At 46.6% G+C, this 12,908-nt stretch overlaps 1 protein-coding gene across 1 annotated transcript; it reads right to left on the bottom strand.

The window, feature by feature from the left end:
• Nucleotides 1-970: 970 nt before the first annotated feature.
• On the bottom strand, nucleotides 971-1,915 carry LOC128118846 (olfactory receptor 2Z1-like). The gene has a single exon (XM_052751611.1). It carries the CDS (start codon nucleotides 1,913-1,915, stop codon nucleotides 971-973), a length of 945 nt encoding a protein of 314 aa, XP_052607571.1.
• Between the last annotated feature and the right edge of the window lie 10,993 nt (nucleotides 1,916-12,908).

The following is a 12,908-nucleotide window of genomic DNA, read 5'->3' as shown; positions in this document are numbered from 1 at the left end:
GGTTGACTTCAAACTCAATATGTACCTGAGAGTGACCTTAGACTGCTTTTTAATTTGTATTTATCATTATTTTTCATGTGTTGTGTGCATGTGTGTATGTATTTTTGCGTGTGTGTGTGTGTGTGTGTGTGTGTGTGTGTGTGTGCACATGCAGAGGCCTGGGGTTGATGTCAGGATTCCTCTTCCATCCCTCCACCTCCACCTTATTCTTTGAGGCAGGGTCTCTCGATAAAACTCAGAGCTCACCAATGTGGCTAGTCTGTCTAGCCAGCTTGCTCTGGGGATCCCGTCTCTGCCTTTGGAGGATGAGACTGGAGGTGAGTTATGATCACTCAACATTTGTGTGGGCTCTGGGAATCTGAACTCACGTCGTCATGCTTATGTGGCAAGCATTTAAAGGTTGAAGCCATTTCTCAGGCCGACTATGAAATCCCGATCCACCTTCCCAATGTCAGGGTAAAAGGCATACTTCACCATGTGCAGCCTAGAACACCTGCCCTCTTATTTAAATAATTTACAAAACATTTATTATGTGTGTATATGCCATAAGTGTGTGGGTGCCCAAGGAGGACAAAAGAGGGCATTGGATCTCCTGGAGCTGGAGTTACAGGCAGTTGTGAGCTGTGGGACATGGGTGCTGGAAACCAAATGCAGGTCCTTTGGAAGAACAGCAAGTGCTCTAAACAGCCAATCCATCTGCCTTCCCCTAAATTTTTTTTTTTTGAGGCAGCTTCTTGCTATGTCTTCAATGCTGGCTGAAAAGTTGAGTTAACCTTCCTGCCTTGGCGCCCCTGTGCTAGTGTGGAGATGATGGGCATGCACCCCAAGCTGGGGCATAACATCTATTTTTCTGCAAGTCCACCCAAAAGTGAGAGGTGCACCCTGGAGGAGGCAGCTGGCCAGTTGCAGTGAATCGTAAACATGTCCAGCCTTAGAGAAGAACTCCTGGGAAAACCAGCATCCCAGGACATCACCGCTTGGCCCTGAAGTCAGCCCTGCCCATGGCCTTGACCAGGGCCATTCGGACTTCTCTGTTCCTCAGGCTGTAGATGAGGGGGTTGAGGGTGGGGGTGATGAGGCTGTAGAAGAGGGATACCACATTGTCCTGTTGTGGGCTGTGGTAGTTGCCCGGGACCATGTACATGAACACAGCTGCCCCATAAAAGAGACCCACAACGGCCACGTGTGAGGAGCATGTGGTGAAGGCCTTGTGTCTAGCTTCGGCTGAGTGCATGCGCAGCACGGCCCCCAGAACGTGGCCGTAGGAGGTGAAGATGAGCGACAAGGGCAGCAGTAAGATCAGCACCCCGGAGATAGATAGCGCCAACTCATAGGCGGACGTGTCTGCACATGACAGCTTGAGGAGAGCTGGCAGCTCGCAGAAGAAGTGGTCCACGGTGTGTGAGGCACAGTAGGGGAACTGCAGGGTGATGGAGGTCTGGATGGAGGCCACAAGCGCACCTGAGAACCAGGATGCGCCCACCATCACCAGACACACCTGGCCTCTCATGAGCACCTGGTAATGCAGGGGGTGGCACACAGCCACGTAGCGGTCATAAGACATGAGGGATAGAAGGACACCCTCAGAGACACCCATGAGCATGAGGAAGAACATCTGGGTGGCGCATCCCCCGAAGGTTATGGCGTTCTCTCCCTGCAGGAAGTCAGCCACCATCTTGGGGATGGTGACCAGCGGGAAGCCAACATCCAGAAGTGAGAGTTGGCTGAGCAGGAAGTACATGGGTGTGTGGAGTCTGGAGTCTGTGGCAATCAGGAGAATCAGGATGGTGTTGCCTAGCAGTCCTGCGGTGAACATGGTGGCCACGAGGAAGAAGAGGGTGAGATGGGGCCCTGTGTAGCTGAAGAGCCCCACGAGGGTGAAATCTGAGGTTGTCGACGCATTTGATGCCCCCATTCTCCCAGAGTGCATCACTGTCGAGGGAAGTACAGGTGATTTGGTAAAGGGTCCCAGTGGGATAATTTTACATCATACTGTAACTGTTAGGTGGTGGTCTGGAGTCTCACTAGAAGGGGATGAAAATTGATGAATTTATCCAGGGTCAGCTCCAGTGAGGGGCTGGGGGCGTGGCTCAGGGGTGGAGCTCCTGCCTAGGATCCCCCAGTGAGGGACTGGGGGCGTGGCTCAGGGGTGGAGCCCCCGCCTAGAATCCCCAGTGAGGGGCTGGGGGCGTGGCTCAGGGGTGGAGCCCCTGTCTAGAATCCCCAGTGAGGGCCTGGGGGCATGGCTCAGGGGTGGAGCTCCTGCCTAGGATCCCCCAGTGAGGGGCTGGGGGCGTGGCTCAGGGGTGGAGCCCCTGTTTAGAATCCCCAGTGAGGGGCTGGGGGCGTGGCTCAGGGGTGGAGCCCCGCCTAGAATCCCCAGTGAGGGGCTGGGGCGTGGTCAGGGTGGAGCCCCGCCTAGAATCCCCAGTGAGGGGCTGGGGGCGTGGCTCAGGGGTGGAGCCCCTGTCTAGAATCCCCAGTGAGGAGCTGGGGGCGTGGCTCAGGGGTGAAGCTCCTGCTTGGAATCCACCTGTGATCAGAACATGGAGAAGTCCATCCTAGTATCTGAGAGATACCATCATGATATCTCTCAGGGAAGCGCAATCTACTAACATTTACTATTGAAGTATGCCACTAAGCTGAAGGGCACAAGCCAGCTCCAGTGGAAGATCAGAGGCACACAGCTCACCAGACACCCTGTGGCTGAATCAGGTGTGGGATTTTGAAGAAGTCAAGATTCGAAGTATGGAGACCTTGCCCAAGATGACACATGAAGACAAAGGTAGATTGAGAAATGTCTGGAACCGGGAAAAAGGGCTCATTTCCGTATCTTTGGCAGAGAGCAGATCTGAAAATCAAGAACCGTCAGAAATGGAGTGTCTGGGATGGTTCAAGAGAGACGGAGAGTCAGCAGGTTGGACTAAGTGTTCCCAATGACAGAGGAGACACATCAGCCTGCTTGTTAAGTTTCTGGTGTGTGCGTGCGTGTGTGCGAGTGTGTGTGTATTTGTGTGTGCGTGTGCATGTGCGTGTGTGTAGTCTAGTTGTCAGTCTTGGGTGTTGTTTCTCAGGGGCTGTGCTGTCCATCTTGGTTTTTGAGATGAGGTCTGTCCCCAGCTTGGAGCCTGCCAAGTAGGCTGGCTGGTTAGCAAGCCAGGGGACCAGGCTGTTACTGCCTCCGCAGAGCTGGGATTACAAGCTTCTGCTACCATGCTTGTTTTCTCTCTCTCTCTCTCTCTCTCTCTCTCTCTCTCTCTCCCTACTTTCTCTCACTATCTTCTACTTTAGCTCCCTCTCCCCCTCTCTCTCCTTCTCCTCACTCCCTCTCCCTTTCCTCTCTCTCCCTCCCCCACTCTCTCTCCTCCTCCCTGGTTGTGTATACATGCACATGTGGTGACCAGAGAGCAACTTGGAGGAGTCACTTCTTTCTCCTACTATGTGTGTCCCAGGGACTGATTCAGGTCCTCATGCTTGTATGTCCAACACTTTTCTGACAGAGTAGTCTCCCCAGCCGGAAGCTAGCTCAGGTGTGTCCTGTTTCATGTGTATGAATGTGTGGCCATCCATCCACCAGCCTCCTCTCCCCCTGATCTCAGAGCATCTTGCAGTATTGTTTATACTTCTCACCTCCAGCACTGAGCACATCTGTGTTGAAGATGCCCCTGTTATGGTTGATGGGGACACATCCAGAAGCACAGACATTCTGGCCTTTGGAGCACAGGACAGACACCTGCTTTACCATGTGTCCACAGGAGGTGAGACACTTGGACACCAGGATCTGCCTGGAGACCACCGGGCACCCAGGTCACCATGCCATTACCATGGATACCCTCCAGCCTCTCTGACTTGCTTTCCTCTAACACAGCTTTGCTGAGCTTCATCAGAAACCTTTGGTCCAGGACTGGAGAGATGACTCAGTTAAGGGCATGTGCTGTTGCTCCAGAAGACCAGAGTTTGGCTCCCAGAACCCATGCCAGGTGGCTCACAACCACCTGTATCTCCAGCACCAGAGGATCAGACACCTCTGGCCTCTGAGAGCATCCACACACACATACACATGAGTTAAAATGAATAAATTGACTACTAATAATTAAACCCTTGGAAAGGGCCCAGTGAGATGAATCAGTGGGCGGGGATGCTTGGTGCCAAGTTTGAGTTCAAGCCCGGAGGAACAACACGGAGGCAGGGGAGCACCGACCCCGGCAAGCTGTGTCACAGCCTCCACACACTTGTCAAAAGCGGGCTGACGGCATTTCCCTTCGCCTAACTGCTGTCCTCTCTCCACTCTGTCTCTTCTGTCTTGCTTCCTTTGAAGTCAAATCACTGAAGGCGTTGTCTTTCCAGTATCCTTTCCCAAGCTGCTCTGTCAGGCAGCTATTTCTTCCCGATTGAAACAGTCCCTCCTGGAGACTCCCCAGGCCCAGGAAATGGAGCCAAGATTGACAAGGCCCCATTACAAGGTTGTAGAAGCAGTGAAGTGCTGCCGAGGGGGACTGGAGGGGCATGTCACATGTGATGGGACAAAGACAATGGCAGGAATGACATAACAATGATGACTCTAGAGAGACAACGTCCACTTTGGTGAGGTTTCCTGACCTCTGTATTTATGTAAGACACCCCAAGAAGTGTTAGATTTGTTTTGGTATTTCTTTCTTTTTTCTTTTTTTTTTTTTTTTGATAGGGTTTCTCTGTGTAGCCCTGTCTGTCCTGGAACTTGCTCTGTAGACCAGACTAGCCTCTAACTCAGAATCTCCCTATGGACTGTATTCGTGGTTTAAAGTTTTATTTTGTTGCTAAAGGATCTTCAATCAAATCTTCAATTCAAAATTTTTAAGTCTCAGACTTAACAGGAATTAAGTTGTAAAATCTTATAAAAGCTACTAACTTGTAAACTGTTCAAGATAATTAAGATATACAAGTTAATTCTCAGTTACCTTATAAATGATCAAATTTCTTTTTGTGCTCAGAACTAGGCTCATAGTCATGCTAAGCATAAGTGTAATTTATTTAATGATAAGCTTTTTAGCTCCTGTATATGTTTTCAAGTTTAAGCCTAAAGTAAGTAACTGAAAACAAGTAAAGTTTGTTTAAAATCAGGTATACTTAATAGATAATGGTCCTCAAACTCCTCAGAGATCTGCTGAATATGGCATTTAAAATGTTTAATAGAAAAAGCTCCCCCACGGTTGACAGAAATGCCAGATCCTAGAAGCAACCCTAAGGCCGCCAAAGAAAACAACGGGGCCCAGAGGCTATGAGCTGGGCAGAACTGCCCCATGCCTCACCTACCACCAGGGCCCCGCACAAACTGTGGACATGTTGACTTGACTATTCCACTGTGCCTTGCCACTGTACATCAGTTTTCCCAAGCTCCTCCTCCACAGGAAAAATCTCTCAGACCTTCTGGGTCTGGCAGCTGAAAGCTAGTGCTGCCTGGCACAGAAGCCAAAGACGTAATGGTGTCCTGTGTGACAGATGAAGACCAGAAACTTCTTCCCCCAGTCAAGGCATCAAGACCACTGAGACCACTGAGACCATGGAAGCCTATGGTAACCATCCAGGTAGTGGCAAATCTCTGTCATTGTAATTGATACATAGGCCATTTGGATTATATTTCCTGCTGTAATTTATCCTTCTCAGATCTCTGATGATGTTGACAGCTAACTGTAACTTTATGTTATCAGTGTCAGGAACCCAGCTCTTCCCCCTAAAGCTTCAGCTGTCAGTTCATTTCATATGTAAATTCAGGCCTCATTTTTCTAGAGCCCCCTAGGTCCCCCGCTGAGAAAGGCAGACATGAGCAGTTTACCTTGCTGACACACTCTAAAAGAGATAAACTCAAAAAACAGGTTTCAAATTGTAACATGAATTCCTACATGGTGTTAATAAAAAACCCAGAGCCAGATATTGGGGTAAATGTTGAAAGATCAGAGAAACAAAGGAACAAGCCACGGCCACTACCTCTTACCTAACCAACTCCTCAGCCTGAAAAGTTCTCTAGTTCCTGTCTCCTCACATCTTATATACCTTTCTCTGTTCAGCCATCACTTCCTGGGATTAAAGGTGTGTGTGCTTCCCAAGCAAAGGCATGAGATCTTAGTGCTGGGATTAAAGACGTGTGACTTCCAAGTACTGGGATTAAAGGTGTGTGCCACCACTGCCTGGCTCTGTTTCTCTCCTAGACTGAGTCAATCTCATGTAGTCCAAGGTGACTTTGAACTCACAGAGATCCAGACAGATCTCTGCCTCCTGAGTGCTAAGATTAAAGGTGTGTTCTACCACTGCTTGGCCTCTGTGTTTAATTTAGTGGATTGTTCTGTTCTCTGATCTTCAGGCAAAGTTTATTAGGATATACTATAATACCACATTTCCCCTTTTTTGTCTAAAATAATAAAAAGTTATAATTTATATAAGAAAAACTATATACAATAAGTACAATAAGTATATATAATATATACAGTCAAGAATTAACATTTATAACTCCAGTCCATTAACATTTGACAAATTCAGAGAAAATACTCCATTATCTATCCTATTTTGGTGAGTCCAAAGTGTACCTAATTCACTTTCTATCCTAACTTGTATTATCAACCAAAAACTATCTTTTTTTTTTGGTTTTTCTAGACAGGGTTTCTCTGTGTAGCTTTGCGCCTTTCCTGGAACTCACTCTGTAGCCCAGGCTGGCCTCAAACTCATAGATATCCGCCTGGCTCTGCCTCCCGAGTGCTGGGATTAAAGGCATGTGCCACTGTCCCCCGCACACCACACCCCTCCGGCCCAAAAACTATCTTTTAATGTCTTTCAAACTTATATACTTTACACCTTTTTAGTGAGTTTCTTTTCTGAATTTGTTAACGAGGAAAACTATAACTATCTAATCTTCATCTCCCTCAAAGACCCAAGAAGGACATAACATTACCTAAGTAAGCAGGAAGTGCAAACAAGCAACTTCCAAAAAATGTGAGCAATGACAAACAGCTGGCTGCCTGGACAGTCACCCAAGGTTCCTCTGCAGTGTTTTTGACATCCACCTTTGGCCTACAGGCCTAGCATATCAAACAGATTCATCTGTGAAGCAGGATTTTCTTTTCTTTTTCTGGAGCTGAGGACCGAAATTTTTCTTTTTTTTTGGCGGGGTGGGGTGGGGGTGTGTGTGTGGTGGTGGTGGTGGTTTCGAGACAGGGTTTCTCTGTGTAGCTTTGTGACTTTCCTGGATCTTGCTCTGTAGACCAGGCTGGCCTCGAACTCACAAAGATCTGCCTGCCTCTGCCTCCCAAGTGCTGGGATTAAAGGCGTGTGCCACCACCACCCGAAGCAGGATTTTCTAAAGGGCTGTCCTACCTTGTCTTGGCAAGGCTTGGCAGTCCTTTCTTTCGTGTCCTCCTTGTGCATTTTGGACAGCATACTGTCAGCAGTTGAGGCAAGGGCACTTTCTTGCCCAGTGGCTAACTTTTTGTCACAAAGAAAATAAACTCCATATGAAGTTTCTTTGATGCCCATCATCTTCTCTGAAGTAGACTGGTGCTGTCAGGAGCAGACATGTCTCATAGTCATAAAAAAAGAACCTATGCTATTAAAATATCTTAAATGCCATATTCTGTAGATTTCTGAAGTGTTTGAAGATGACATGTCTATCTAAAATATGTCTGTTTCACCTTGAAAACATACCTAACATGACTACAAGTTTGATTGTAATAGGTGACTAACTACTAACCTGCATTTCTTTATATCCTAATTAGTTGGTAATAATAACTTTCAAGGACTAGAAATTTGCATTATATTATTAAATAAACTGTATAGGTGCAACCTATACAACCTTGAACAAGATTAGAAATATATGTACAGTATTTTCTAACAAAATCAATTCAAATTTGTATCAATATACATAATTTGTATACAATATACAAAAATCCAATCCAGTGTAAAATATTTAGAACTAGTAGTTGCTTTTAAAATGCAGACTCAATAATCTACCTTTGGGAGGAGGCAGGAGAGATACCAACCCAAAGAGCAACAAGATGCCAGCAGACCGGTAATGCCACGGCCATGTGGCAATATATAGATGAATAGAAATGGGTTAATTGAAGATCAAAGAACTAGTTAGCAAGAAGCCTGAACCATAGGCTATACAGTTTGTAATTAATATAAGCCTTTGGGTGTTTACTTGGGACTGAGCGGCTGTGGGACTGGGCTTCAAGCTACATCAAATATTTTTTTTCTTTCTTTTCTTTTTTTTCTGGAGACAGGGCTTTTCTGTGTAGTCTTTGCTGTTCTGGAACTCACTCTGTAGACCAGGCTGGCCTTGAACTCACAGAGATCTGCCTGCCTCTGCCTCCCAAGTGCTAAGTCTTATGGTTTTTCAAGACAGGGTTTCTCTGCATAGCCCTGGCTATCCTGGAACTAATCATGTGAACCAGACTGGCCTTGAACTCACAGAGATCTGCCTTCCTCTGCCTCTTGGGTGCTGCAATTAAAGGCACGCACCACCACAGCCTGGCTCAACGTAATTTTTTAAAAGCTATTCTTTATTTAAAGGCACTTGTTTTTTGCAGTGATTGCTCTCAGTAATCAACCACCTGTGTCTCAGGGTAAATGACTGGATGGAAAGAAAGTCTAAATTTATGTAAGTTGTGAGGGTCTAGGAAAGCGATTTAAGGTATATAAATGCATGTTGTAAAGGTGTAAAAAAGTGATCTAAGGAACATAAAAATGGGAAATGCTTCAGGCTTCTTTCCCTCTCTTATGCTATTGTTATACTAAGATTTCAAATGTTCAGAGTTAAGTATTAATCAATGACAAGTTATTAATCGAGCCCGGATAAAGCACTGCTACTATTATCATAGTTACAAGCTCAAAAACTTAAATTTCCTTTGGTGTCTTCTAAGTATAGACTTAAAAGTGCTTCTCATTGTGCTAAAATCATCTCTGTCCAATCTATATATCCAGCTTTCTGGACAGAGGAACGTAGTATTAATGATTTTTAACCCAAAATCATTTTTGGGGTCCCAGGCTTCTACTACAACTCAAAGGTATGAGTCTACTGCTTTTTCTACATTGTGGATTTCAGTACAGATACAAACAGTGGTGATGCTAACATAACTAAAATTTTTATCTCATTTTGTAAATTTAAAAATCTTGTAAGCTTCAAAGAGTTATGAGACTTGGACCCATCTCTCACAGGTCAAATGGACTCCAGATAAGTACTCCTGTCAATCAACAGCCTGAGTTTCCCTGCCTACTGCCTATTCTTCAGGTTGGAAACTCTCCCCATTTCCCTGGTCTTAGGACTTCTCCCCTCCACCCAATGACCGACCTAACAGTAAACCCACTGGCTCACCAGGCTGGGCTGGGCTAGCGCTGTTTATTCTGTCTGTTGTAGGAGCTCTATGGGGGGTAAATAGACATTTGTTCACATCTCCCCAGAAAAAGTTACACAACATATTCCGACACTCACTCACTCTCTTGGTAACAGTTAATTACACTCTTACAATGTCTTAGCTGTAGGGAAAAGGGGCCAGCCAAAGAAACTCACCCTGACCCTGAACCCAGAGCCAGTGAAAGAAACACTTTAGCCCTGAACCCAGAACCTAAGAAATACATCCTGGTCCTGAAACCAGAACCAAAGAAACACACTTTGTCCCTAGAATCAGAGCCAGTGAAAGAAATATGCCCTGGCCCTAAAATTAGAGCCAAAAAGCTAATAAGGGCCAGTGAAAGAAACACAGTTTGGCCCTGAAACCAGAGCCAACTCTGCCCCTGCCCGATGAAACCAACAAATCCCTGAGCAGGAAAACCAACCAATCCCTGAGCAGAAAAATCTCTCTAGAGAAACTCTACCCCTAAGAAGCCCTGTATAAGCCACTCTGCCTGTTCAGTTGGGGGCTGGACTTTCCCACCCTGGCAAAGGCAGCCACTCTCGTGTACTCCTCCTTCCCAAACTAATCTCTTTCTAAAAAGAGTCTTGGGCACAGATTGGGTGAAGATCTTCATTCACCAGCGCAGAACAGAACTTTGCTGAGACGTCCCTTAGTGAGACTGAGCAGAAAAAACCTTGCTGAGGCATTCCCTTAGGGGTGCTGAACAAGGCAGAGCAGAAAAAGTAACAACTTTTCGCCTGAGCCAGAGGAGATTGCTACATTTCTGCAGAGGTTTCCTGTTTAGCAGAGTGAAGCAGAAGAGGCAACATCTTGGGCCAGGGAGCAGAAGCAGAGCTCTGCTGGGAAGAGCCCTTAAGGAGGGGGCAGAACAAAGCTCAGCTATAATGGCTTTCTCCTAAGGAGAGGAGCAGGATTGCTATATCCTGCAGGGAGATCATCCCCCACCGCATCCCAGGTTCAGGTGTTACCTTACTTCCCGACAAGCCAAAATACCTCTCTCTCCAGAGCTGTCCTATCACAGCTCTAGGTATAGCCTGGCTTCCAGACAAGTCAGGATACCTTTCCCTCCAGAGCTGTAACACTTGCATTAGTCACTAAAGGAGGCGTGGAAGGCTGGGGATCCGGGCAGGAGAGATGGCTTACTGGTCAAGAGTGCTTGCTGTTCTTGCCAAAGACTAGAGTTAGGTTCTCAGCACCCACATGGTGGTTTAAAACTGTCTGTAATTCTAGCTCCAGGGGATCCAATGCCCTCTTCTGGCCTCCGTGGGCACTGCACACATGTGCACACTCACAGACACACAGACACACACGGACACACCCATATACACATAAGTTAAAAATTAAATCTAAGCTGGGCGGTGGTGGCACATGCCTTTAATCCCAGCACTCAGGATGCAGAAGCAGACAGATCTTTGTGAGTTCGAGGCCAACCTGGGCTACAGAGTGAGTTCCAGGAAAGGTGCAAAGCTACACAGAGAAACCCTGTCTCGAAAATAAATAAATAAATAAATAAATAAATAAATAAATAAATAAATAAAATAAATCCAAAACATAAAGGAAACCTGGGGGTGAAAAAGATAAAGAGATGATTCCAGAAGGTCCAGAGGCCCTTTGGGGAGATAAGAACAAGGAAGCAAGAAAGTAAAACAAAACCCACCATCTTCTTCCATACATATAGCAAAGGAGATTCACCAGCTTGAAAAGCACTCATACAGCAGAGGAAACGAAACAGGCTGGCATGGGAAGAAGCAGCCCGCGGAATGGGAAGTCTTTGCCAGCATTTGCCAGATAGGAGTTACTGTCCTGAATATATGAAGAACTCAAAACGTCAACCAAGGAAACAAAGCAGCCAGTCAACCCAGGGACGTGGGTTGAATGGATGGTTCTCAAAAGAAGAAAAACAAAAGAACAATACATTCATGAAAATGACATTCAACCTCCTAACCTCTTGGGAGATGCAAATCAAAACATCCACTGAGAAGCGGGGTGTGGACGGTTCCTCTGAGATTAGAACCTTCTGGCTCCCAGGGGATCGCCTTAACTAAGCACAGGAAGTAAACAACTCAAAGTCTTCAGGAAGTCCCCCAAAGTGACAAGATTGACGAGGCCCCTCCTTCCTCAAGTGTGCATGAGGTATAAGACCTGCTGAGAGAGACAGACCAGCTGAGCCTCTGGGAAGAGGTTCAGCCCAACTGAGGCACCTGGAAAGACGCTCTCCAACCTGCTGAGCTGCCTGCAGGCTGTGCAGTGCGCTCCAGGCTCCCAGCTTTGCGAGCTGTCACCTGGGCTGGGGTGGGCTCTGGTGATGCAGCTGTCTGTGAGTCATTTTTGCTCTGTAAGAGACCTCTCACCCATAATCCTATGTAGCCCCAATAAAACTCATTGGTTCACCAAGCTGGATTTGGTGGCATCTGTCATTTGACCCGTTGTCAATTTCCTGTCTGGAGTGAGTAGACATTTGTTCATGTCCCCAGTAATAATGTCACACAATGCTTGTCATCTCAGCACACAGGAGACAGAGGAAGGAGGATCAGGAGTTCAAAGCCAGCCTCAGCTATGTGAGACCCTCAACTTCAAACTTAAACCAAAAAGGTCCATGGAGACTCCACCTCACCATAGGGAGTGACTGTCACCAAGGACACAACAGATGCTGGCGATGATGAGGGAGCCTTATATACTATGAAGTGCAAACCAGTGCAGCCTTCACAGAAGTCAGTCTGGGGGTCTCTTAAGAACTAGAACTAGAACTACTAATCCAGCTGTGCCCCTCAGGATTCATCCAATGAAATCAAGGGTGGCATGGCTTGGCTCCACATGCGCAGCTGTCTCTGGAACTTCCTCACATAACAATAAGCAGAACCACCTCAGGATGCATCCACTCTAGGAGTCGGTAAATATCCAAAGAAAACAAAATCGGTGTGTGGAAGACATATCTGAACTCCTGAAATCACTGTGTCATCAGGCATGGGAACTAAGGCTGGAAAGAAGCTACGTGTCAACAAATGAATGAGGAAGAAAATGAGACTGCATGGATGGGATGTACATTTATAATGGAATATTACGCAGCCACAAAAAGGACACCCTACCATTTGGAACAGTGTGGATGGACCTTGAGGAGATGGTGTAACAGGCACAGGAAGACAATTATGGCCTACTATCACTTATATGTGAACTCTGGAGCAGTTGAACAAACAGAGACAGAAAATTGGGTTGAGTGTAGTAGATCATGCCTATAACCTCAGTACTCAGGAAGCTGAGCAGGAGAATTGTCATGGGTTTGAGGCTAGCTGGGGCTACAGAGTGAGACTCTGTCTCAGAGAACAACAGCCCACAGCAACCAACCAACTAATAAGACAACCAACTACCAACAATAGGAAGAGAAACCAAACGAAGCAATTAACCAGTCATAAGAACAACAAACCCCAAATTCAACCAACTAACCAACCAACCAACCACAACAATAAAACTTCCAAACCCATGGGGCTTGAGAAGTAGCTCAGTGGTTAGAGCATTGGCTGCTCTTGCAGA

Source organism: Peromyscus californicus, unplaced genomic scaffold (assembly GCF_007827085.1).
Source record: "Peromyscus californicus insignis strain IS unplaced genomic scaffold, ASM782708v3 Scaffold_23__1_contigs__length_62951481, whole genome shotgun sequence".
Lineage (NCBI taxonomy): Eukaryota > Metazoa > Chordata > Mammalia > Rodentia > Cricetidae > Peromyscus > Peromyscus californicus.
The sequence above is the reverse complement of the archived record's forward strand: the minus strand, read 5'-3'. Positions and strand labels throughout refer to the sequence as shown.